The sequence below is a fragment of the Ursus maritimus genome (genome assembly GCF_017311325.1).
Source record: "Ursus maritimus isolate PB19 chromosome X unlocalized genomic scaffold, ASM1731132v1 scaffold_X1, whole genome shotgun sequence".
NCBI lineage: Eukaryota > Metazoa > Chordata > Mammalia > Carnivora > Ursidae > Ursus > Ursus maritimus.
In genome coordinates, this window is record NW_024423319.1 from 43,912,740 (window position 1) to 43,940,429 (window position 27,690).

The following is a 27,690-nucleotide window of genomic DNA, read 5'->3' on the forward strand; positions in this document are numbered from 1 at the left end:
AAAGTACCTAAGAGAAGAAAAACACATACACAAGTTTCACTTAATAGCTAACTCAAATTTATTAAAAATTGAAGATCACAGAAAAGCATGAATAAGATTTGCTTTATTAAACAAGCTCAATTAACTTACCTTCCACTAATCAATGAAAGTATTTAGTATCACAAAAGGAATTTTGAAAATGAGGTTGATTTCAACCTCTGAAATTAAAAACAAAAGAAAAGCAGCCAAGACATTTTCAGAAGAGCAACCACAGACCTCCCTCTAGTGGCAAGAGATAAAGTTTCTGTTGAAAGTTGAATTGCTTTTGAAACTATATAAAACTGCTCACAGACATTTATATAACCTAAAAAGAATCTAGATTAATATATAAGGAAAACAGACATAATTTTTTGTAAACAAAAGTTAGACCTAATTTTCACTTACTATGAATGCTAATCTCTAAGAATCTGATCTCTCCAGAAAAAATGATTTGCCAACGACATTTGGGAAATTGCAGCTTTCAACAAAACAAAAGTTTACGGAGCCTTACCCAAACTGTGAGCAAAACAGAGGAGACCTAATTCTTCTCTGTTGATAAACGTTCTGGGATGGAACATGTAAAGGAGTGAGTAGCACTCACTAGTAGTAAGCAGCAGTGGGGTTTGTAAAAACTCACCATACATCAAAAGAAACAAAAATATTACAAGAGATTTTAATATGCAAAACAACACTGTTCCGTCTGATAGTCAGCTTCAAAAGACAGCTCTGCCACATTGCCAGTTTTAATTACAACCATACATACACATTTAGATTTAACTACAGAACTACTACTTTCAAGTACAAGAAGGAACTCAAAATAGAAACGACTTGTGTTACAGCCATTGTCTTTTCCTTACAGCTTTCAGGAAAAACAGCTTTTATATACACTGTAGTAAGTACAGAATGTACAGAAGACAGTTATATATACAAAAGTGCATTAATATAGCAATACATTTAGCAGAAATACAGGAAAAAAATCCTGGTTAACAATCTGATACGTTACAGTATTTAAGACTACTTGAAGATTCTCCAAACCAGTCAGTCAACTTCCTACTTGCTTTGGTTATGATATTGATGCTACATAACTAACGTTTGAAAAAAAGTGAAATTTTTAACCAACCGTGAAATGAAATGTTTTACATATACTTGTGTTTATCTTTAATAGCTTTTGACAATAGTCCTATTAAACTCCCAACACAAAGATTTAGAGTGGATGAGAACTATACCTAAAGCAGAATACTCAAGGAGGAAATTAAATTGATCCCCTACAGGAACAGACATAGTCTTATCCATTCCTAAAAGCCTCAGCTAGATAACCTAACCCCAAAGTCCAAACTTAAATCCAATTGGTCAGCTACTATCGAAGAGCAAGCAGCTCCAGAAAACAAGCCATGGCTTCAGGCCACTGTTCCTTAGAACAAGTCAGAGTAGGTAATGTTAACTTGTCATTTATACATATTAATTCTACAACTACCTTTATATAGTCAAAATGCATATGTATAATTAGAGCAATTCTCTTTTCTACCCCTATCCCTCACCACAAAAAGAACACAGATTTCCACAGATGACCACAAAGATGTAATAAACTTGACAATAAAGAAAAAATACTATATTGAAATCAGAGAAGACTAAACCAGTTTTTCAGAGTTCAGTAGGAATGTCAAATTAAAAATTAACTTACCATCATGTGGTCTAGATTAAAACATGAATAACTTTAATTTAAAATAAAATTGTGAGGGGGGCTTAAAATAAATAATTTCAATATTAGAAAAATATGAAAATAAAATTTTAGTGAGTCAACTCAGATCTGCAGCTATAGCATGCAACTTCTGCACTCTATTAATAGCCAGTAAATTAGAAGAATTTTCAGAGTTCCTTCTAAGCCTTTGGAATAAGTAAATTATTTTCCAAATGAGAATTAAGCTAGAATTCTAAGGAGCTCTGTTCCAGATACAGAGATGCCTACGTCTAAATATCTCTCAGATGTTTCTCACCCATTTAGCATAATTTCATTGTAAAGATAGAATTTATCTTACTTTGTCAGACTTAAAATGAATCCAAAGTTACCACAATACATGTGTATACAAATACTTATTTTCTAACTAATAGTCCTTTTAAGGATTAGAGTTACCTCTAAGTTTAGATATGTTGAATGTCAGTGTGCTCAACATCAATACCATATTTGAATACAACTGGGAATTTTCCTATCAACGGTCTCAAAATATAAACTGACTTTAAGTAACCCCCTCCCAATTCTAAGCAAGTATTTCTTGAAGACAGAAGAGCTAAAAGGTAATTTGTTAAAGGGGAGGGGAGTGTTCTACCTATTACACAAATGAATGCAAAGAATCCCTAAAATTATAGCAAGAGAATCAAGCTGCTATATAATCTCTGTTCTTGAAGTACTTTTGTCTTGAAAATTATCTTCCCAGATACTAAGAATTACCTGGCTTTAAAAAAGCATTCTGGCTTATGACCTTTTTCAGGGGAAAAATGAGAGAATACCTTAAGCTCTACGTTCAATAACTTTCAGTGTTCTTCAATGACCTAGCTGGGCCAAAAATAAAGTTATGTAATGAAATTTAAGATCTGAAAGGTCATTGTTTTGTTATATACTATTACCACTGATTGGTTCAATTTAATGTTTTTGCTTAGTGATATCCAGCAGCATGGGGATTTTATAAAACAAATTACAATATTATTTTTGAGTTTGAAAAAGCCTGATATTGAGAAAAAGTACAGAGTTCACCTTTAAGGCACATGAGGCTATAAAGTAAGCCATGAACAAAAATCTCTGCTAGAGAATCTGGAAACAAAATTTCTATATTTGTCATGTACTAACATTTTTGGCTTAAATATGAAGATATTTGATAAATTTCACAATTTTTAAAGCTCATCAGAATCTGGATACCTTTATACAGTAGTCTCTAGGAATTTTTCCTTTAAGAGGGAATTAGCACTTTTAGGAGCTAAATAAAATGAGATGTCCACCCAATCCATAGTCATTAAATTACAAGTCAGTTTTTGGGATTAATTCAGCAATATCTATCTACAGTTAACCCAAAGGGCTAAGGAAATGTACAAAACTGCCCCAGCCTAAGAAAAAATGAGACAAGTCTCTCTCATGAAAAAAGTGTTATTTTATTCTACGTTCTTGTTAGGGCAGAATGAATTAGCCCTTTATAGTCCACTAAACATTATACTACATTGCCTTACTTTAATTCATTATAAAACTGTAGAAAAAAACATGCCATTTTGTTTAACTCCAAGTTCATACCTGTGGTGAGGACTGACAGACTTCTACAGGAGCTCTTTTTTTCCAGTTTTATTGAGATACAATTAAACATACATACAAGATCTCTAATAAAATGTTTTTCGAAAAATCTGAGGGAACGTTATCATGCCTGAAGTTAATGAAGCTTATGCTTAAAGGGGGGGCAGAAACTTATTTGCTCCAGTGTCAATTCTCTACAGATGACAACTGACACTGGAGCAAATAAGTCTCACATTTTTATTAATTGGTTAGTTTAGATGTATATTTAAAAAGAAAAAATATTGAGTTGGATTCGTCTTAAACTCAGAGATATACCAGACTGAATAAATTATTACTTATTCCAAGAAAGAAAGAATTTCAACTTGAATTATCTACATGAGATATTAAAGCAGAAAAAACACAGTGCAGCACATTAACAAAAACAAGAGAACTTTTTGTCTTTTACTGCTGGGTTTTTTTTTTTTTTTACGGGGGGAGAGATGGAGAAAGACTTTGAAATCTCCCTCTTCCACATCACAAGCAAACCCAAGTTGTTTTAATTTTTTTCTTTTAATCAGAGGAATTACTTTCAATCTCCTCTAAAACAACTTTATGGTCAATCTCTAATTTATAGTACTGTAAAGACAGTGCATCCAGATTTACACAAAATTTCATGGCATACTTTACTATAAACACTCAAATCTTTATAAACTTTTAAAATTGGCTTTGTGGTGCTTTGGTAAACTTGTTTAATAGTGACTTAAGTTAAATCTAAGGTAATAAAACTATGTGACTGTTGGGAGAATGGAAAAATTGGTCTTAGTATATCATGACCCTGTTATATCATGATCCTTTTACTGGTCATTGTCAATTGTTTCCAAGTATTTAACAGATAAATGCTGCTCTATGGTCTCCAAAAGTGGCCTGTTTCCCTGGAAGAGTAGGTAAAGAGAACAGACAAGTCATTCTCTGAGATTTTGCTTTTGCTAAGAGCAGGCAGAAAATTCGGCTGTATTTGCTCTTCTCTCCTTTTACTGCTCCTATACTTGGAAGGGAAAACACAATGAGGTTGACCCTTTCCACCTTCCTCAAAGTATTCTGGGGTCTAACCCCAAGCTCTCTTTGGGTCTTCTAAGGCTGGTTAGGAGCATCAAAGAAAGGGTAAGAGGAAAGTCAGAGGGAGTACTCCGACTGCTAACTATATACACATACTTTCATTTTAGTAAAATTTTTAAGTATGAATTTAGTAGTCTTCAAAATCTACCATACCACAGACCTCAGCAAAGCTGCAATACATCAATTTTTATCTTCAGTTTCAATTCTTTAACCTTCAAGGAACTAAAGTAAAATCAAGTTTTCAAAACACATGATTGTAAGCAAAGGTTAAAAGCCTTTGTATCAACTGAGAATTAAGAATTTAAGTCCATCTCTTTCTTAATGAGTCACTTGATATGATAAAGTTAAAAAAAGTAAAAATCCTATCAACCTCTGACTCTAGAGTTTAAAAAAATATTGATTACAACTCCTTCTACAGAATCATGATTACCTCCCAAGTTATCCACAATAAAAACAAAATTACAAAGTCAGAAAGCAGCTTGATTGTCAGTAGTATCAGTTCCCATCTTCTTTAACCCATATGAATGTTTAAAGACGTGGGGTAGAAGAAGAGGAATCACACTACATCTAATGTTCATGATAACAAACTCTCCATGAAAACATTTAAAGAAACTCCATGATTTCACATCTAAAATTAGATTTCTATTAATAGCCAACAAGCTACGGATTTTTCCTATATCTCACTGCTCTGCATATTTCTAGTGATTTATAGAGAAGTTTAGGAGAACTGTAAGGGTTTTCTTTAGTTAACTTTGAACATTAACCTGTTCACATGCCAGAAGCTGTTATACCAAATATTTAAAAATTAGAGCTGTGCTGGAAAAAAAATGACCTACAAAAAGAACTTAAGACACAGTTTCTGCCTTTGAAACAGTTTCACAGCCTAAAATTTCAAAAAGCAGTGGAAAAGCAGAATTGGTTGTTTTGCTTAATTGCTTTCTCCATTTGAATATTAATCAATATAGCATCAAGTCTAAAGTTCAGCTACTAGTACCATTATTTCCTCAGTAGTCATCACTTACAAAGGATTCTGAATTTACATAAAGTGAAAAACAAACCTAACAGGAAAGACATTAGGGCCTGTTATCACACCTTTAAGTTAATAACAAATGAAAACAAAACTAAACCTAATGAAGGCACTATTGTAAACAGCAATCCACAACCCACCCCCACAACCTCAAAAAAAAGATTTTCACTAGGAATTGAGAATGATACTATGGCCCTTTAGAAAAAGCAAACTAAGGAACTGTAACATTAAAAAGGAAACTGAATTATGATCACTACGTATGTACCTATACTGACATAATAAACTACTTGTCAGCAGTACCTTGAAATCCTCTAAACCGTAAAAGTACTAGTTCCTGAAAAAGCCCACTTAAACCACCGTAAAGTCTAAACAGTCAAAACATTTACTAAATCAGTGGTTCTTAAAACGCGAGCTGTGTGCAGCAGAATAACCTGGTGCTTGTTAAAACACAATGCTGGGCCCCTCCCCCAGGGTTTCTGATTCACTGCATCTGGAACGGGGCCTGATAGTATGCAATTCTAACAACTTCTCAGGTGATGCTGAAGCTGCTGGTCTGGGGACCACCTGCTGAGAACCACTGGCCTAAATTATTAATGATACATCAGCACAGCCCTAACCAAAAGTTTGGTCAAGATGCATGTAAACAAATAAAAGGATAGAATACTTAAAAGCTTAGAAAGAACGCTGATAAATTCACCCTTATTACATCAAAACATCTACATCTGCTTCGTGGTCTTCCTCAGTCACTTTCAAGGATAGCACTTCTTCATTAAGGAAGAGCCCACTGAGCCTCTCCTTCCGAGCCTGCCTTTGCTCTTTCAGCTGCCTCTTGCGTAAAGCCTTTTGTTGTAACTTCCGCTGCTTGGATCGCTTCTGTCAAAATAAAAATTTCTAAATCAGTAAGGTTCAGTTCTGGTATATCCACCCCAGAATATTTTATGGATTAAGTTCTGTATTTTCAGAGTTTTTGGAGATGTTCAAATTCCTCTGCAGTATGATCCTGGTTCCAGTAAGTGAGCCACTGGCTTAGACTTGAAAATGATTCTTCAAGATTCTATTTTTATGGTATTTGACCAGTGACTCTTAGGAAGAACTGAAACCTGATCATTTTGACTAATCAATATCCATTGATTATGGATAATCAATCATTTCAAAGCTTTTTTTTTAACCAAATTAAGGTACATTGGTGTCATTGCGGAGTGAACACATAATACTGAATACCAATGTAGAGAACATGGCCAAAATCTCTAATGCTTATGCTTTTAAGGTGTCTTTCATCCAAAAGCACTAGCAATTTTACAATGGCTGGGAAAGAATCATGTCTTCTCCATATTAGGCAAATACCATCTTACAAGCCCATTAGAAACCCAGTGGGTACTCCATTCCTTGTCACTGGTGAACTGATGCAAAAAAGGAATGACCACATATCCAGAGGAATCCCCTGGCAACCAAGAAAGCTGGCTATGTTTCTGCTACTTTGTTAAGAGCCAGGGAAGGAATCACTGTGTATCTTCTAGTCACCCACTGGGTTCCCAAAGAGTTATAGAGATACCCTTTTCATCCTTAAGTTGGCTCCAAACTGTCACCACCGCAAGGAACCGAACTTACCTAAGCATCACAAAACCATTCTAAAAACACTTCCACCTCCCTATTTTTTTATGTGCCCAAAAGTATTACAAAGAATTCTTCAACTGTGAATAGACAGAAATTAGAGAAGGTGTTATTATATTTTTAAAAGATCTAAGAACATTCAAGATCAAAACATTAAGAAAACATTTAATACACACACACACACACACACACACACAAACACACAGAAAAGACATGCAGAATATTCTCAGGAGCTAATAGACAGCAACATCAGCAACATAGTGAGATCCGCTCAGCTGCAGTCAATACTGCAATCTTGAGACTCACTATTTCCATCAATTTATCTTACTTAAAACAGACACAAAAATCAGATAAAATTGAATGTGATATGGCTGTGGGTCAAAACGGTATTTCAAAGCACTCAGCCTAAAGGGCTTTACTCAACAGCAGAATGTCCTGCTTGTTCAATTAAAGCCAAAACCCACAGGCATCTAGAGAGCAAGATAATTTTAACTCTTCAAGAAATTTATATGAAGGAGTACTAATGTTAATATTGAAAGGTAAGTTTTGTATTGATTAGACATTTTACTTTTGAATCCCGAATCCGCTCTGCTGCACTTGCAGACAAGTTGCTGTCACTGTGTGCTCGACTCATGTTGGCACTGGAGTTTGAAGCAGAGTTTCCAACACTGGACCCACTGCTGCTTGCAGAACTGACCATGCTGGCACTGCTGCTGCTGGCACTGGCACTGGCCCCGCTCACTCCACTGGTGCTTGCACAACTAAAGTTGCTTCTCTTCCAGGCCTCTCTTGCGGGCCGTTGGCGAGGGCTATGCTCCTTGATATAGTTTCTGACCTTGGAACACACAGACAAAAACCGCTCAGTGTTGTTCCTTGACATTCTTCCTCAAAACACTGGCAAAAAGAATATTGTACATAATGTAAGACATTATCAAAAGTGCTACAGATATACTTGTCATCAGGGAAATGCAAATCAAAACTACAATGAGGGGTGCCTGGGTGGCTTAGTCGATTAAGTGTCTGCCTTCGGCTCAGGTCATGATCCTGGAGTCTTGGGATTGAGCCCCATGTTGGGCTCTCTGCTCAGCGGGGAGTCTGCTTCTCCCTCTGCTCCTCCCCCATGCTCATGTTCTCTCTCCTTTGCTCAGTCTCTCCCTCAAATAAATAAAAATCTTAAAAAAAACTACAATGAGGTACCACCTCACACCTGTCAGAATGGCTAAAAGCAGCAACACAAGAAACACCAAGTGTTGGCAAGGATGGGAAGGAAGGGGAACCCTCCTGCACTGTTGGTGGGAATGCAAACTGATGCAGCCACTCTGGAAAACACTACAGAGGCTCCGCAAAAAGCTGAAAATAGAGCTACCCCACAATTCAGCAACGGCGCTACTAGGTATTTACCCAAAGATAGAAAAATACTAATTCGAAGAGATACATGCTCCCCTCATGTTTATAGCAGCATTATCAACAACAGCCAAATTATGGAAAGAGCCCAAATGTCCATCAACTGACGAACAGATAAAGAAGATGGGGTATGTATATATATAATAGAATATTATTCAGTCATAAAAAAGAATGAAATCTTGCCATTTGCAATGATGTGGATGGAGCTAGAGAGTATTATGCTAAGCTAAATAAGTCACCCAGTCAGAGGAAGACAAACACCACATGATTTCACTCATATGTGGACTTTAAGAAACAAAACAAATGAGCACAGGGAATAAAAGAGTGAGAGAGACAAACCAAGAAACAGACCCTTATCTACAGAGAATACACTGATGGTTACCAGAGGGGAGGAGGGTGAGGGGATGGGTTAAACAGGTGACAGAGATTAAGGAGGACACTTGTGAGAAGCACCAGGCATTGTACCTAAGTGCTGAATCACTAAATCGTATACCTGAAACTAATATTACACTATATGTTAACTAACTAGAATTTAAATAAAAACTTTAAAAAAAGGTTGTATTGGATCCCGGGATAAAACAAGACATTAGTTGAAAAACTGGTGTAACCTGAATACAGTCTGTAGATTATTTAATAGTACTGTATCTATGTTAATTTCTTGCTTTTGATGAATGTACCAAAAAAAGAACTTGGGACTGTAATAGATGCTTAACAAATAGTGAGAATAAAAGACAGTAATTATAAAGAAATAAAAATAACATTTACTGAATACATATTTGTGAACTTGGATTATAATCTAGGTTGATTTGTTTGGCTCTTTCTTGAGTTGTAGGCTTTGTGAAGACAAGGATCATTTTTAAACTGTTTTGTATCTTAATATTTAATAAACACTTAATATTGTTAAATAAATAAATAAAAAAAGAAAGTGCTACAGATGTATGTAAGTAGACTACAAGGATGAAAGAAAACTCTAAATGTAGAAACAAGTACCAGAAAAATTGACAATGTTCAAAATTCTAGAATATATATTATGGAGCTATATTTTAAAAACATATAAAATATAATCAGCAAATGGAAAGCTACAGGCCTCCAATCGCTTCTTGGCCTTTTGGCTAAGATCATGTGTGGAAAGCTACAGGCCNAATTTAGGATTATAAGAAAATAACACTCAAGGGCGCCTGGGTGGCATAGTCAGTTAAATGTCCAACTCTTGGTTTCAGCTCAGTTCGTATCAATCTCAGGGTCATGAGATCGAGCCCCAAGCTGGGCTCTGCACTGAGTGTGCAGTCTGCTGGTTTCTCTTTCTCCTTCTTCCACTGCCCCTCCCACTGATTGCTCTCTCTCTCTCTCAAACAAATAAATAAATCTTAAATAAAAAAGAAAACACTCAGAGAAATTAACAATAAAATAAATCAGATTAGGCATTTTTTAAAGGTCTCCATAGGATTTAAGTAAATTGCTGATTCTATCTAAGATTAGGGTGTTTCTTAAATCTTAGCTAGGGACCCATGGTACCTGTTTTCAAATGCAAGGTACAATTTCATTACTAATGAAAAATGAGCTGGAATGTAGAAAATTATAGTATGTCTGTTGAGAGAAATACTGAAATTAAAAAAATTTTATAAGAGATGATAAATGCAAAAAAAACTTTTAAAAAATGAAGAGAGAACATAAGTATTCATTCAAATATGTACCCCCAAAAAAGAGCAGTATGGACTCTTTAAAAGGTACTAGAAATGTGTATTTCAGAATAGAAGGAAAATTACATTTTACCCTAGCCAGGCTCAATTACTCCACAAGACTACTCAAATCCCCCAATTCAGATGTTCACTCAAATATAGATAGCCCTCAATAATCATTATTTTGATTCTGTCGATCATTCTTTTTTAAGGTGGGTTAGAATAAATAAACAGCATAACCACCCCTTAAGTGGTAAAATAAAGTTGCAAAGCCTACACAACTAAGCAGGAGGTTCTAGATCCACATGATCCCAGAAAGGCAGTGCCAGGTGAGACGCACCTAAAACCTTACAACCATGTGCTCTCAAATACTGCCATCATTTTTTCTTTTTTTTTTTAAGATTTTATTTATTTATTTGACAGAGATAGAGACAGTCAGTGAGAGAGGGAACACAAGCAGGGGGAGTGGGAGAGGAAGAAGCAGGCCCATAGCATAGGAGCCTGATGTGGGGCTCGATCCCATAACGCCGGGATCACGCCCTGAGCCAAAGGCAGACGCTTAACCGCTGTGCCACCCAGGCGCCCCTGCCATCATTTTTTCTAATATTACATTTCACAGCACTGATTTGGACCTTAATTACCTGTGTATTTTAAAACATGATTATTCAAGTCTACATATTATAAAATAATGGTTTTCTTAATAGCTGTACAATCTGTATTTTCTTTACATACCTGCTTCAGTTTTTCATCTGTGAGACAGTTAAGTTCAATAATAAACTCACTGTCTGTCGGGGAAATTTGAGCAGAAGGATCAATTATTTTTATAATATCAAGTTGCTCCCGAAGACCCATCTCCGTACTGACTTTACGACTCAGATACTCAATATATTCTACCTATGTGATGAAAAATTATAATAAACAAGATCAATGCCAAAACCTCTGATATTTTAGTGTGTCATTTATAATATGTCTCAAATATCAAAAGCACTTAACATATTTGTTCCCTGCAAAAGTTAAAGCCCCCACTCAGATTTTACTAAGCAATCCACATTTACCCAGTAGCCTTAAATAGGTAATACACTGAGCTTTACATAGTCTCTACATGTGCTTTCAATTAAGAACGTCAAGATCCCTACCTGTTCATCGTTTGTCATTGCACTCCAAGGAAGTTCATCTAAATTCCGGTGCTTATTTTTCTTTTTAGGAAGCAGGCACGGTGAACTCGGAATACTGGGTATGACATCAGAAAGCACATCACTCCCACTGGCAATGTCACTGCCTGGTAACTTTATAAAAATAAGAAGGGGGTAGGAAAAGCAAATTTTTTCAAAAATACATTTTAAATACCACAACATATTTCATATTGAAAATTACTTTTTAATGACAAATACAGAATGAGAAGACATGAATTGATTCACTCCTGTTTTAGACAAAGCAGCAACATCAACATATTCCTTGTATACAGTTACTTATTGAATGAGATACGTTTCAAAAGCTGAAAATCATAATCAAGACTTGTTAATAAAATGCTAACTTAAGAGTCAATCATCATGGCTTTTTAATTCACAGTGTGAATGTAGGCTAGGGCTCACACAGAATAAGGAACACTGGTCTCCATCTCAGGAGACGGGAGTGATCTACCATGACCTGGCTCTTTGCCCAACACTATGCTGGACATATGTCAATATAAAGACAAATAAGCCACAGTCCTTGTGCTCAAGTCAGTATTAACCTCAAGGAATTAAAATAATTTAAAATACGGTGTTACCACAGAGCAAAACACTTTAGACATCAGAAGTATTATAAAAGAAAAATTAGAAAAACGCCGAGACAATGTACAAAGGAGAAAAGCAAGCCTAATACACAGAAAATCAATTTAAAGTGAGAGGCACACGAAAAATGTGCTATAATTTTATATTGTCTAATAAAAATCAGTTAGAATGGATTTCATTTTTTAACAGCTATCTTGAGTCATATGTGTTACAAAAAATAGTACATATCTAATGTATATAATCTGAGGACTTTGGACATATGCATGTACCCATGAAATCATCACCACAATCAGGGTAATAAACGTATCTATCACCTCCAAAAGTCAGAATGGATTTAATTTTAAATAAATGTGTTTAGGGACACCTGGATGTCTCAGTTGGAGGAACATGCAATACTTGATCTAGGGGTCGTGAGTCTGAGCCCCACACTGGGTGTAGAGTAAATAAATAAACTTTTAAATAAATAAGCTTTTAAAAATAAATAAGTTTAAGTCATTCATGAGAAAGATAATTTCTTCTACAAGGAATACATAATTTTCAAAGATAATGCTTTCATTTTTACAAGGTACAAAATACCACCTTTTTGTTGTTGTTGTCCTTTGCAATTGCATATGAACTCTGGATGATTACTAGGCTTGTCAAGTTACCAAAAGAGAAAAGCTACTTTAGCCATGAAGATTACTGTAATCACACACATCTGGCCTCCTACTATACCTGCAGCACTCTAATAGGTACAGAGGATTCAAAGGATTTTAAGTCCTGGTCCTTATACAAAAACTTTATACTCTACTGAGGAAGATAATACTATAATACAAACATACAATTATACAAAATAGCAAATGACAAATGCTAGGTGTGAAACGACAGGTCATCGATAGAAATATCTAGCAGTGAGTTAAAGCTTCAGGATTAAAGCTGAGGAGAGCTACAAGTGGACAGGCAATGGGGAATCAATTGCATAGAAGAGACTAATGAAGATACAAAAATGGGGTTAATCACCATGCAAGGTGACCATGATGCTTAGAATGAAATTGTCTAAGTTAGCTTAACTTTAACTGGTTAAAAACCACATTTTCATTTTAACAGTCACTGATGAATCCAAGTACATGAATGACTACCAACAATTTGTATGATTTCCATTAAAACCTCATTAACTAACGCAACTTGAATTGTTCATTCACCCTTAGCCTTGATGTTATCTAGTCAGTGTCATGAAAGAATGATCGCTGAATGCACAGATGAAGGCCATCTTTCTGTTTTTAACATCAAAAAATAAAATGTTTTGCTATTTTCCCTTTGAAAGACTTCAAATCACAACACTACTACATTAAAGATCTCCCTGGGGTTCCTAAAACAAAATGAAACAGCCCTTACCAGATGAAAGGCCTCACCTACTTCAAGCTCCTTTGATATATATTAGGTAAAGGAACTATCAAAATACATATACTCTCAAAATCTAAGAACAATTTCCATCTAAATCTTTAGTGAACATCTGCTAGGTAACAGACTATATGTTAAGCGCTTAAATCTGTACCTCTGGATCTGTTTATGTGTTTGCTGAGGGTGGGGGGTGGAGTAAAGAAGGCAACTAGTGGTTCTCTGGCTATTTTTTTTCAGGGAGAAGTAAAAAGATGTCAGAGTTCAAATCTCAGTTCTGCTGATCACTAGCCATGTGATCTTGTGGAGGTTAGTTTGCTTCTTTGAGCCCCAGAGTTATGGTTAATGCCACCCATCTCAAAGGACTGTTGAGAAATTTAAATGAGATGATAGGCCTGGCACAAGGCAACACTCAATAAACATATGTGTCTTCCTTTTTCCATCTCTTTCCATGGTTTTGTACCCTTATAAAAGGTAGCATAAGTCATCAGAGAACGCCACATGTTGCTAAAGTGGGTAAAGTTTCACAAGGTACTCTCAGAATCACAGAATGGGGAAAAGGGGAAGGCATTCAAGTAAGGAGAGGAACTTGGTAAAACTAAAGATTTTAAAAAAACAGGATGAGGATAAGGAGACCAAATATAATTAAAACAGAAAATCAGTGCTAGGGATTTGAAAGCTCAATGGATGAACAAGCTGTTATATGCAGAAGTAGGCGAGTAACATTTTCTAAGTAGAACTTGATGAAACTAGTCTTGAGGGAAGATGCGTTAAAAAGGACAAAATAGGGGTGCCTGGGTGGCGCAGTCTTTAAGTATTATCTGGTGACAGACGGTAGCTACACTTGCGGTGAGTGCAGCATAATGTATAGAAAAGTTGAATCCATGGGGCGCCTGGGTGGCTCAGTCATTAGGTGTCTGCCTTTGGCTCAAGGCGTGATCCCGGCGTTCTGGGATCGAGCCCCACATCAGGCTCCTCCACTGGAAGCCTGCTTCTTCCTCTCCCACTCCCCCTGCTTGTGTTCCCTCTCTCGCTGGCTGTCTCTCTTTCCGTCAAATAAATAAATCTTTAAAAAAAAAAGACAAAATAGAGTGAGGAAAGACTGGAATCAGACAGGAAGTTCTTACTTGATCTAGGCTTGGACTAAGATAAAAATGCAAAGAAAAATAGGAATAAATAGGGAGAATTTCAAGTAAAAACAATTTACAAGGCTTTTTTTTAAAGATTTTATTTTTAAGTTATCTCTACACACAACATGGTGCTCAAACTCACAACCCTGAGATCAAGAGTCTCATGCTCTTCTGACTGAGACAGCCAGATGCCCCTACAAGGCGGTTTGATAACTGCATGGATGATAGTCAGATGACCATTTGTTGAAACCAGAAGAAAACTGGCCGCATTTCACAGTCATACAAACCATCCAGGGTAATGCACTTAAAAGACGTCAATTTTTAGAGCAAGAGATCTGAGGCAATGTTATAGATCTTCTAGTCCAACACCCTCATTTTACAAATAAGGAAAAATGATGTCTAGGGAGGGTCATATGGCTAGTGCCAGTATCCAAAGTGGGACATAAGTCCAGTGCTTTCAACTATGCTGGGATGTCTTGCCTTGCAGGTAGTCAGGAATGAGAGAAGAATGCAATGTGGAAAATGTAAAGTTTGTAGTGACAATGAAAGAAGCAAGTACAAATGTCTTTCGAATGACAAATGTCATTTTTCACTACACTATAAGGCATGTCACAAAGTGGAGTCTATTTTTTTTTCCATGGAAACACTGTAATTGGAAGTTACATTACTGATCAAGGACTCGGCATCAGATAATAGGTACATTAAATAATAAGGTCATCCAAGTGGAAATGTCAAGTAGTCAATTGGAGATATGGAATTAGAGCTACAGATGTACATCAGGATTAACTGTATGAGCTCCTGTATATTTATTAGATGAGCAATTTTCCATTTTATATCTCAAGCTAAAAATGCTTAATAATTCTTAGTCCATGTTTTTCATAGACAACAATATTTAGTATATTTATATTATAATCAGTAATTGTGACAAGAAGGGAGAATTAAATCAAACCTCTGCCATATTTTCTGCAGGATGCAGCAAAATTTTATGAGTAAGCTCATTTCTGTTAACAACTGATGTGTAATTTCAAATTGCACCTTTAGGTTTCAAGTGTGACAGCTGAATTACTCACTCTTTAAATTTTCCATGGTTCCCTGCTCAACAGTAAAATAATTTCTCAAGCCCTAACACTAATCAAATATAGCTTTAATAATAAAAGGACTGCAAGCAAAGATGACTATGAGAAAAGCAAAATGCTTTGATACTACTTCATTATCAGGTTAAAACCCTGCCTTATCAAGTAGTTAGTATTTCTCTTCCCAGAGAATCTATGAATCCTTTACATTTACTTCAGTAGTAACTGAAACATCTGTTAAAAAGATTTAAACAGATATAGTTTAGATATAGTTTTTAATAACAACAGAGGTAATAGGAATTTTTAAGTTATAGTTAACGATTTTAATCTATATTAATCCTAACACATAATTTGTAATTATCTTCTTGGATAGCTTACTGCTCATTATAAGGTCCCACAAAGAAAAGAGAGAATTTTAAACCTTTCAGAATATTTAAATAGCAAATATCCATGGTAACAGAGTACTCACACTCCTATTTCAGAAGTGGGGAAACACATTACTAAGGCAGGCCTTATTTTTGTTCCAGTGTTCTAGTCAGCCATGTACATTAATAGTGAGTGGCTGTGGATAGTTCTCCACTCTACTCATGAAATGAGTAAAGAAGTCAGCAATTAAAATTAAAAAATGCCTGCCACTTTGCAACATTATGATAAGAACTCTAAATCAAATAAAATAACCAGAAAAAAATAATTCCCAGAACTATCAGAACTCCACCCAATTATACCTTAAGAATCCTTGTAATAGTCTGATTTTAAATACACAGTGTGCATGTAAAAAATGAGGCACAGAATAAAAAGGTACCCACACAAAGATGTTTACTGCTGTGCTACCAATAGTAGACAAAATTTTGAAACAGATGTAAAAGGGGAATGGTCTCACAAGTACTGGCACCAGGAATATTATAGTACCAGCAATAGTACCAGAAATATTATAGGGGCACCTGGGTGGCTCAGTCGTTAAGCGTCTGCCTTCAGCTCAGGGCGTGATCCCAGGGTCCTGGGATCAAGCCCCGCATCAGGCTCCCTGCTCTGCTGGGAGCCTGCTTCTTCCTCTCCCACTCCCCCTGCTTGTGTTCCCTCTCTCACTGGCTGTCTCTCTCTCTGCCAAATTAAAAAAAAAAAGGAATATTATATAGTATTAAAGATCATCAAAAAGTTTGTATGTTAAATGAGAAAATTGCATCACAGTACGTATTCCAGAAGAGAAGGGAATACTTCCTAACCCATTCTATGAGGCCAAAGCAATACAAAGATATCACAAGAAAACTACAGACCAATATCCCTTATGAATGCAGATGCAAAAATTCTCAACAAAATACTAACAAATTAAATCCAGCAGCATATTAAAAGGAATATATACCATGACCAATTCAGATTTATTCCAGGAACGCAAGGGTGGGTCAACACACAAAAATGAATTTAGTACATCATACTCATAGAATGAAGGCGAAAAAAACTGCATTATCATCTCAATAAATGCAGAAAAAGCATTTTGACAAAATCTAAATCGTTCTTTCAGAAAAAAACACCGAACAAACTAGGAATAGGAGAGAAATTCCTCAATATGATAAAGGGCATTTATGAAAAACCTACAGCTATCATTATACTCAATGGTGAAAGACAAGGATGCCCATTTTTGCAACTTCTCTTCAACATTGCATTGGTGATCTAGCCAGGGCAATTAAGAAGAATAAAAAGAGCTACCCAGACTAGAAAGGAAGAAGAAAACATATCTCCATTCACAGATGACAAGATTTTAAACATAGAAACTCAAAAGAATCCACACAGAGAAAAAAAATCATTTAACCTAACAAATGAGTTCAGCAAAGTGGTAGGATACAAAATCAATATAAAAAATCAGTTTTATTTCTATACACTAGCAACGAACAATGCACAAATGAAATTAAGAAAATTAAGAAAACAATTCCATTTACAACAGGATCAAAGGAATAAAATATGTAGGAATAAACTGAACCAAGGAAGTACAAGGTTTGGACACTAAAAATAACAGATTCAATGCAATCCCTACCAAAATTCCAACTGCCCTTTTTGCAGAAATGGACAACCTGATCCTAAAATTCATGTCGAATTGCAGAAGGGATCCCCAATAGCCAAAACAACCTTAAAAAGAAGAACAAAGAACCTCAAGCTTCCTGATTTCAAACTTTACTACAAAGCTAGAGCAATTAAAACAGTGTGTTACTGGCATAAGGATAGACATACATATTAATGTAATAGAATCGACAGTCCAGAAATAAACCTACACACCTATGACCAATTCATTTCCCCGAGCGTACCAAGGCCATACGATAAGCAAAGAATATAGTCTTCTCAACAAATGGTGTTGGGACAACTGAATATCTATCTACGTGCAAAAGAATGAATCTGTACCCCTATCTTATCCCATATACAAAAGTAACTCTAAATGGATCAAAGACCTAGATGTAAAAACTAAAACTGTAAAACTCTAAGAAGGAAACAGGTGAAAATCTGTATGACCTTGGATTAAGCAATGGTTTTTTAAAATATGACATCATAAGCACAGAATTCAAAGAAAAAATAAATAGAACTTTACTAAAATTAAAACCTTTTGTGTGTCAAAGGACAGTATCAAATAAAAAGACAACCCACAGGAAGGGAAAGATCTTTGATAAATCATCTATAAAGGTCTAGTAGCCATAACATATAAAGAACTCTTACAATTCAACAGTAAAAGACAACACAATTTAAAAATGGGCAAAGGATTTGAACAGACATTTTTCCAAACAAGAATACCAATCGCCAGTAAGCACATGAAAAGTAAGCACATGAAAAGACGTTCAACATCATTAGTCATTAGGGAAATGCAAATTACAACCAAAATGAAATACCCCTTTACACACAGGAGGATGGTTGTAATCAAAAAGACAGACAATACCAAGTTTTGGCAAGGATAAGGAGAAATTAGAAGTTTCATATATTGCTGGTGGAAATGTAAAATGGTACACCCACTTTGGAAAACATTTTGGCAGTTCCTCAAAAAGTTAAACACAAAGTTATCACATGACCCAGCAATTCCACTCCTAAGTGTATGTCCAAGAGAATTACAAATATACATCCATAGTATGTCAACTATATTTCAATAATAAAAAAGATACATCTATATAAAAACTTACGTCTGAATGTTCACAGCAGTATATTCATAATAGCCCCAAACTGGAAACCACCCATCAGCAGATGAATGGATAAACAAAATGTGAGGTGTCCATATCTATTCAGCAACAAAAAGGAATTGGTGTGGACTGAATGTGTGCACCCTCCCTTCACCACCACCACCAAATCCTTATCTTGAAGCCCTAATCCCCAGTGTGATATTTGGAGGTAGGGCTTTGGGTGATAATTACATTTACATGAGGGTAGAGCCCCCATGATGGGACTGGTGACCATAATTCTAAGGGGATGAAGAGACCACAGCTCGCTCTCTCTCCCCTCCCCATGTGAAGATAAAGCAAAAGGCAACAATATGCAAACCACGAAGAGGATCCTCACCAGAACCCGACCATGATGGCATTCTGACCTTGGGACTTTCAGCCTCCAGAACCGTGAGAAATAAATGTTTGTTGTTTAAGCCACCCTGTCTATGGTATCTGTTACAGCAATTTGAGCTAAGATAGGAATAAAGTACTGTCACACACCAGAACATGGATGAACCTTGAAAACATTCCAAGTTAAAGAAGCCAGATACAAAGGCCACATATTATAGGAGTACACATATATGAAATGTCCAGGAAGGCACATCCATACAGAAAGTAGATTAGTGGATGCCAGGTGATGGGGGCAGGGAGGAATTGGGAGTATCTGCTAACAGGTATGGATTTCTTTTTAGTGATAGGAATGTCCCTGAATTAGATAGTTGTGATGGCTGTACGACACTGCGAATATATTAAAAATCACTGAATTATACACTTAAAAATTATTAAAATGGTGAATTTAATCTCAATTTTTTAAAAGCTAAAAATATTTTATAATTTTTATGCAATCATATTTATAACTGCACATAAAATAGAAACATCTGAAATAATATAAAATATAAAAATAGAGGGGTTTTAGATTTTTTTCCTCTTTAAAAACTCTTAATTTTCAGTGTCACATTTTTATAACAAGAAAAAACTGAAACCAATCTAAATATCCAGTATTAGGGAATAGATTAAATAAATTATGATACAGCTATCAAAAAGAATGAGATATTAGTTGAAAAAAAAAAAGGACCAAATAGTGGCTGAAGTACGATCCCATTTGTGTGTTTTTAACACTGTGCAAACATACTTGTATCTGCACAAGCTCATAACAGTGGTAATCACAGCAGAGTGGGACTTGGAGAATTATTTTTAACTTCATGCCAGTCTGTTTTCTTATTTTAATAAGAAAATGTTTGAAATAAAATAATATTTGATTCCTCTTTTGGAATATAACTTCAAAGTTTTGGATGGCTTTCAAACATAGCAGGCATTCAAGTATCTGTTGAATATTAACATTTGCTATATGCAAAGAAAGCTTCCTCAAATGTTACTATCTTTTACAATCAGAAAATGGATGTTGCAATAACATGATTTACATTTTCTGATAGACTGCACTCATTATAAGGCAGAATTTCCAAACAATTTGCCACAAAACCATTTTACATGGTATATATGCCACACACACACACACACACACAAAACCACTGTAGGGCAAACAACATCTCTACATATAAAGAGATTACAAAATGAGAAATTGTATTTCTGACAACAGAACCAACAATTATGTTTTTATAACAGTGGTTTGTGATCTTAAATATATAGAACATAACCCTGATGTAAGGATATTGGGCCTATAAGGACACAAAAGCTATTTACTATAATGTAGGAAGAATACATTTGCTTGGATTCATGCGTAGAAAAGTACCGATGATATATAATAATGGGAACATTACACAAGTATTAAATTACATGAAAATCCACAAAAGGGTATCTGTAGCATCAGAAGCCTAAATGCTACATTAGCAAAAATAAAGAGACATATTCTATCTAATTCTTAATATTGTCAGAGATGAAAATATCAAAATAGAAATTCATTATTCTATTTATGGAGTAATGATGGTAATACAAGGGGAAAAAAAACAAACCTACCTGCCATTCAAACTCACTATCTGACCAATCCCAGTATGTGCTAATAGAAGAAGAGACATCACTGCAGACACTCCCCTCAGGGAATAAATCAAAAGAAGTGAAGTCTTGATCATCTAACAGTGAATAGCAATCATCTTGATCTCCAACAGAAACTGATGAAAATAGCTCCTCACTGCATTCTGAGCTGGCAACACTTGTTCCACAAGACGTTAAATTCCACCTTAAAAATACAACACAAAAGAAATCACAACAGGAACTCCAGAATCCACACAATTTTAAGATATTAATAGGAGATACATTCAAGACACTTATGAAGAATGTAAATATATTTTTAGGTATGACAATTGATATTTTGATTATTTCCTAAAGATGTATACTAAAACATTTATGAATGAAATACATTTGGGTTTTTCACAAAACAATAAGGGTTTGAGGAATCATTAGTGCTATAAAACACATTGCCATATGTGAATAATTGCTGAAGCTGGGTGATGGATATATGAGGTTCATTACACCATTCCCTTTACTCTTGTATTTGTCTGAAAATTTTTATAATAAAATATTTTAAAAGAAAATTGTATCTAGGGATGCCTGGGTGGCTCAGTCGGTTAAGCATCTGCCTTTGGCTCAGGTCATGATCACAGGATCCTAGGATCGAGTCCTGCATCGGGCTCCCTGCTCAGTGGGGAGTCTGCTTCTCCCTCTGCCTGCCTCTCCCCCCTGCTTGTGCTCTCTCTCTCTGACAAATAAATAAAATCTTAAAAAAAGAAAACTGTATCTAAATTAAGAATAAATTAAAACCTTCATCTATAAACAAATCATATAGCATAGTGATTATGAATACACTGAAGTCAGACTGATTTCAAATTCTTGCTCTGTCATTTGACTGCTGCTTGATCTTAAGCAAAACACACCCTCTTCAAGCCTGTGTTCTCATATTCAAGGAGTTATTATGAAGATTACACAAGAATGCATATAGAACTCTTAGACATAAAAAGTGCTCAATACATGGTAGCTATTATTATTATTATTATTATTATTATTATTATTATTAAAGGAAAAGGGTAGNNNNGATTAGCTATTGCAGGGCAGAGAAAAGCAAAAAGTATACAGAAGTTCAAAAAGTGTTAAATAACTTTTATTATCAATGCTATACAAGATCATTGCAAAGATATTGGAATAAGAAAGGTGTGATAAAGAACATTAAAATGACCAATAATTCCATTACCCAACAATAACTAATCCATAATATTTTGGTACATGCATATATATTTTTTTACAGACTCAGCATTCTGCACATGCACACACACACATATGTATACATGTTAGTAACCTGCCTTCTTCACTTAACATTATATATTAAACATTTCCCTATGAATATTACTTGAAAACATTTTGATGCCTATATAATAATATACTAATTAAAAGGTCTCATGATCTATTTAACCTTAGTCCTTCAATAATACTTAGGCTGATTCCAATTTTTTTTTTGGTATTACAAATAATACTGAGATGAACCTTTTTGTTTATAATTATTCATCAAAATATATAATCTTTCAGGATAGATTACTTGAAAGGAAAGTACTGAGTCAAAGAATATGAACACTTCTAAAGGTCATATCATACTTGGTCAAATGACTTTCTGAAAGGCTGTACCAATTTACACTCCCCAAAGCAGTCTATAAAACATGCTCATTTCACCACAACCTTAACAGCACTGGAATTTTCATTTTTAAAGTTTTACCCATCTGATGGGGGAAAAACCACATTTTTAAAAAAGATTTATCTTTTTGTCAGAGAGAGAGTGAGCACAAGCAGGGGGAGCGGCAGACAGAGGGAGAAGCAGGCTCTCTGCTGAGCAAGGAGCCCAAGGCAGGACTTGATCCCAGGACCCTGGATCATGACTTGAGCTGAAGGCAGATGCTTAACCGACTGAGCCACCCAGGCGTCTGGAAAAAAAAAATTTTTATATCAATTTTTATTTCTTCAATTACTGGCAAGATCAAATTTTAAAATATGTATTAGCTATTTTGCTCTAGTGATTTTCTATGTGTTAATGTTTTCCTTACTGATTTTATGAGTTCTTGATGCATTAAGACTATTAACATTTTGCCTGTGGTATTCGTTGCAGGGTTACTTTTATCTACAAATCTATTTTCTTTTGTAAATTTCCACTTGCTTCATAATATTAACAAGATAAGCTTCATTGCTTAGGCAGTAGCTTAGGGAATTAATCCTTCAAATAATGATTTAGTATATCCGATACTAATAAGATACTGCAATAATGAATTCCTGAAGAAGAGCCTGTTACTTACCTATTAATTAGGTTGTTTCTCATCCTTCAGTAAATTCATTTGTTTCTTGAACTGTGTTTTTCATTTTTTAACTCCCCCCTTATTTTGTATTATTAATCTTAATTTCCAAGTTCTTCATTTATAAAATTTGGGCAATCTGACAATTTTATGGCACTTTTTCTTTGAGGCAAATGTAGAATATTTTAAAGGGTCAAAACATACACAGACACACACCCTCTAAACTATTATCATTCAGTAACTATCAATATGGACGTCAACAAGCTTTTATAAATAGGCAAAAATGTAAAATTCATCTAACATCTTAGAATACCTTGTAATACTACCTAGTTTCATCACATGCTTCCTAGGCAGGCAGTATCCTCATTTTTTAAAAAATCAACAAACCTAGTAGAATTAGCCAAATCGTTCAGGGTGTACAATAAGACAATATAAAAGCTAAAAAAATGGCAATCACTCTCCTAGACCTAGTAAACCATTATCTATGCGTATTCTGGGAAAATTTTCTTTTCTTTTATGTCTTCAAATTGCATGTGAGCTTTTTCAATCTTTATTCATTTACCCACTCAACAAACATTTGGTTAGTATCTTCTATGGGCCAAGTACTGTGTTAAGTGGTAGGAAAAGCTGTTAGGTAATTTTTTTTTAAATGAGAATTTTTTTTCCGAGCTTGCAAAAATTCAGTAGAAATGTGTTTCCTTCAGTGAATAATAATGACTTTCCTTTTCAAAAAACTATGCTAGATGTAATAACCTAATGGTTAGATCACTGACAAGACAGGAATTTGCTTGGTTTTGTGCTCTTAATGTATGGCAAAATCAGTATGTTTCTCAGTTTTCTAGGTCCATGACTTTATAACAGATTTAACAGGATTCTGGGTATTCTTAGAAGCTTTTGCTCTTTTTTCCTTTTTTAAAAAATTAACAGTGGTAAAAATACTGGGTTCATACTTGAAAACAATCATTTACAAAATAGAAAAATAATATTTTTACTACTAGAGATTTTTTTAAAAATTCTATTATCTTCTAATTTCCAAATATTATTATTATTACTTTCAGGCAGTGTGAACAAAAACAAAGTAGGCAGTACTTTTATCCACTGCTGGTGAGAGTGTTAAATTGGCATAATCTTCCTGAAAAGTAATTTGGTACTGTAAGAGTTTCAAAAGAGTTCATTCCTTTGGACTCAATAATTGCCCTTTCAGGAATCCATCACTTCCCCAAATAGAAATTGGGAAAAAGATGCATGTCCAAACAACATCATTTATAATAGCCAACAAAGGGAAAAGAAATGCCCCCCAAATATGGGGAATAATTAAATAACATATCTAAATAATGGTGTTTTTTAATCATTAAAAATTATATTTTCAGGGGGCACCTGCGTGGCTCAGTGGGTTGGGCGCTTGACTCTTGATTTCAGCTCAGGCCACGATCTCAGGGTTGTGAGATGGAGGATGCCCCCCAATCCCATGGGGCTCTGTGCAGTCACTCCCTGTGGTGTCTGCTTGAGATTTTCTCTCTCTCCCTCTGCCCCTCCCTCCACTCGCGCATCTCTCACATTCTCTCTCTCTCTCTCATAAATAAAATCTTTTTTTAAAAAAATTGTATTTTCAGGGGCGCCTGGGTGGCTCAGTTAAGTATCTGCCTTCAGCTCAGGTCATGATCCCAGGGTCCTGGGATCAAGCCCCGCATCAGGAGACCTGTTTGTTGAGGAGCCTGCTTCTCCCTCTCTCCCACCCCCACTCATTCTCTCTCTTTCTCTTACAAATAAATAAATAAAATCTTTAAAATTTTTTAAAAAATGAAAAAAAATAAAAAATAATTATTTTCAGACTATTTTTTGAAAACAAAAACACTCATAATGTAAGTGTAAAAACCTGGTCACAAATTATATATAACCTGATCCTGAATTTTAGAATTATATATATGAACATAAAAAGAACATTAACAGTAACAACATCAAAATGCTGACAGTTGTTATCTTTACTAAAAGGGATCACGAGCGATCTTTACAGTTTTGTATATGCCAATTTTCTAAAATGAGCTTTTGTAATAAAAATTTGAGTGTGACGGGGCGCCTGGGTGGCACAGCGGTTAAGCGTCTGCCTTCGGCTCAGGGCGTGATCCCGGCGTTATGGGATCGAGTCCCACATCAGGCTCCTCCGCTATGAGCCTGCTTCTTCCTCTCCCACTCCCCCTGCTTGTGTTCCCTCTCTCACTGGCTGTCTCTATCTCTGTCAAATAAATAAATAAATAAAATCTTTAAAAAAAAAAATTTGAGTGTGATTCTTTTAGACTGTTCTGTTGGTTTCAAATATGTCACGAATGACCACTGTGTACATGTGCTCAGCACTGAACTATTCAAATCTGCGAAGCCCTTACATCTTATTCCAGCAGGAGAAAGCTACCTAATGCCAAGTAAGATCCTAGCTACAACCATAAAATTATTCACAAAAGAGACTTTCTACCTTAAAAGAAAAATGTTGAAAAGAATCCTAATGAAATGGAGTTTAATGCAATATCTAGGCTTGCTGCCCAAATTTTCATTAAAAAAAAGTAAAGCCAAGAACATTTATCTGCAAAGCTTATCTGCCAGAACACCCATATAGCCACCCCTGACCTCTGCTACAACTTTGGAGCACAGCAGGCCATCAAGGTCCCAAGTTAGAGCAGACGACACAACCCCCCACCCAACTCTACTCCAATTCCCAAACCTCTTCCTAGCGATCTCAATTCTCTTGGTATCATTATCTATCCTTCTTACCCTCTCTATAGTCTTGGAAGTAAAAAACATTCCATCTCATTTCTAAGAATAAATATTCCATTCGTGCTCTGAGTTCATCCCAGCTATCTCCTGTCATCCCACACTCTCTCATATTTTCAATTTCTCCCTTTCCTGTGGGCTGCTTCTAAGGAGCTAAAAATATTCTTGGAAAAGAAAAATTAAACAAGGCAAACAAACAAACAACAACAATGAAACCTTCACCTTTTTTTTCAAATTATTACCACACTATTACCTCCTTCCTTTCCCTGCTAAATTTATTGAAAAGTTTCTTCTCTCAACTCTTGTAACCCACAGTTCTACTCCTAACACATTATTGTTCTACTGTTCTTTCTATTCTGAATGCTCCCAAATCCACATTTCTAGCCTGGATATCTCTCCCAAGCCTGATCCCCATTCTCAATTTGTCTCAACAAGTCCCCAAACCAAATTCCTCCTGCCTCTATAATCTGTTACTTCCTGGAGCATGGTTCTCCCACCTGCAACTCACAGCTCTGCTACAACTGTTAATTCTATACTGAGATAGGAAAACTGTGGGTAGTACAAAAGGTACACAGTAGTCTTGAGGTTCTTCACAATAGTCTTAGGGTTCTTCTAGTTAACAATGATTGAAATAGGGTTCTAAAATCACATAACCAAGTCACTGCTTTATACAAGAGTTCATTTTCTATCCTGCCAATAGGGTGTACAAAAGTGAGGCACTCTCCTCTCACATACGTTTCATAATTGTTCAGTGTCAAATTACTAATGCATTACTAAAAGATGAAGAGAATAACACATCAAGTAGTTCATATTAACCTCCTTCATTTCACAATTACAGAACTTACCAATACCACTATAATTTTTTCAATTTGGTAAATGACTTCCCTTTTTGATAATGGTGGAGGGTGCCATGGACAAATGCTAAAAGAAAACCCACAATTACATCAGAAACATCCTGTCCCAAAATCAAAGAAAAATGTCTTAAACACCACATATATTCCGTATTAACATTTAAATTAAAAAATAATTGGGGCACCTGGGTGGCTCAGTCAGTTTAGTGTCCGACTCTTCGTTTTGGCTCAGATCATGATCTCAGGTTGAGATCAAGTCCTGCATAGGGTTCAGCGCACAGTCTGCTTGAGATTCTCTCTCTTCTCTCTCCTTCTGCCCCTTCCCCCTCTCGCACATGCACGCGCTTTCTCAAATAAATACATCTTTAAAAAAAATAATTAAGTTTCTTGGTTTATCGAAATTTATTTTATTCTACCAAACTTCCAGACAAACTGAACTCGGTCATAAAATCCTAAAAGATACTCCTAGGAATGTGTGAATTCTTAGGAAAGTGGCTGTGTTCATGTAATTTTCCACGGAACCTAGAGTAGTAACATGCCAACCTAAGTCACGGGTGACTTTAATATGAACACTATAAACATTCAAACTTAGGGATCATAAATTAATAGTGCCCTGAAGACCTTGCTTAATGAAGATTACAAATATAGCCCAGAGTCCAGTAATTGAGCAGGCACAAAACTGCCATCATCATAAGCCTCTTATCAATGGCATTAAATAATCTCCATAGTTTTCATATTATCAGGCAACAAGGAAGAAGCAAAATAAAGGTAAACCAAGTCTCTACCAACTACAAGCTTTTTATTTCCAATAAAATGTGTTTTATAATGACTAAACCCAAAGCAGAACATCAAAACTCAACTATGGAGATCTGATTTTTGAATTGCTGCTTGAACTGGTGATGTGAAGAAAAGATGTGACACAGGCAAATCCAAAGTAAGAGAATTCTGTAAACTAAACTTTGACCACATACATGACTTTGCTGTTTGCTTCTCCCTGAAAAGAACTGACTGGAAGTATATGGTCCTCCCAAATGCCATCTTGAGGAGGGGTAGGAAGAACATTCTAGAATGAGAAAAAATTTAAAAAGCAAGGTAGCCTAGGACAGAAACATCATCTGATGTAAATATTGCTACTTCTGCTTGCCCTAACCTCTGTT

At 35.4% G+C, this 27,690-nt stretch overlaps 1 protein-coding gene across 1 annotated transcript in view; it reads right to left on the reverse strand.

Moving 5' to 3' along the window:
• Positions 1-35: 35 nt before the first annotated feature.
• Positions 36-27,690, reverse strand: part of FAM199X (family with sequence similarity 199, X-linked) — a 30,200-nt gene continuing 2,545 nt past the window's right edge. Inside the window, exons 2-6 of the mRNA XM_008704534.2 lie at positions 20,608-20,827; positions 11,245-11,394; positions 10,841-11,002; positions 7,594-7,860; positions 36-6,287 (exon numbers count right to left, since the gene is read on the reverse strand). Of these exons, the coding sequence (XP_008702756.1) occupies positions 6,117-6,287; positions 7,594-7,860; positions 10,841-11,002; positions 11,245-11,394; positions 20,608-20,827 (970 nt within the window). The 3' untranslated portion in view covers positions 36-6,116. The remainder of the gene's footprint in view (positions 6,288-7,593; positions 7,861-10,840; positions 11,003-11,244; positions 11,395-20,607; positions 20,828-27,690) is intronic.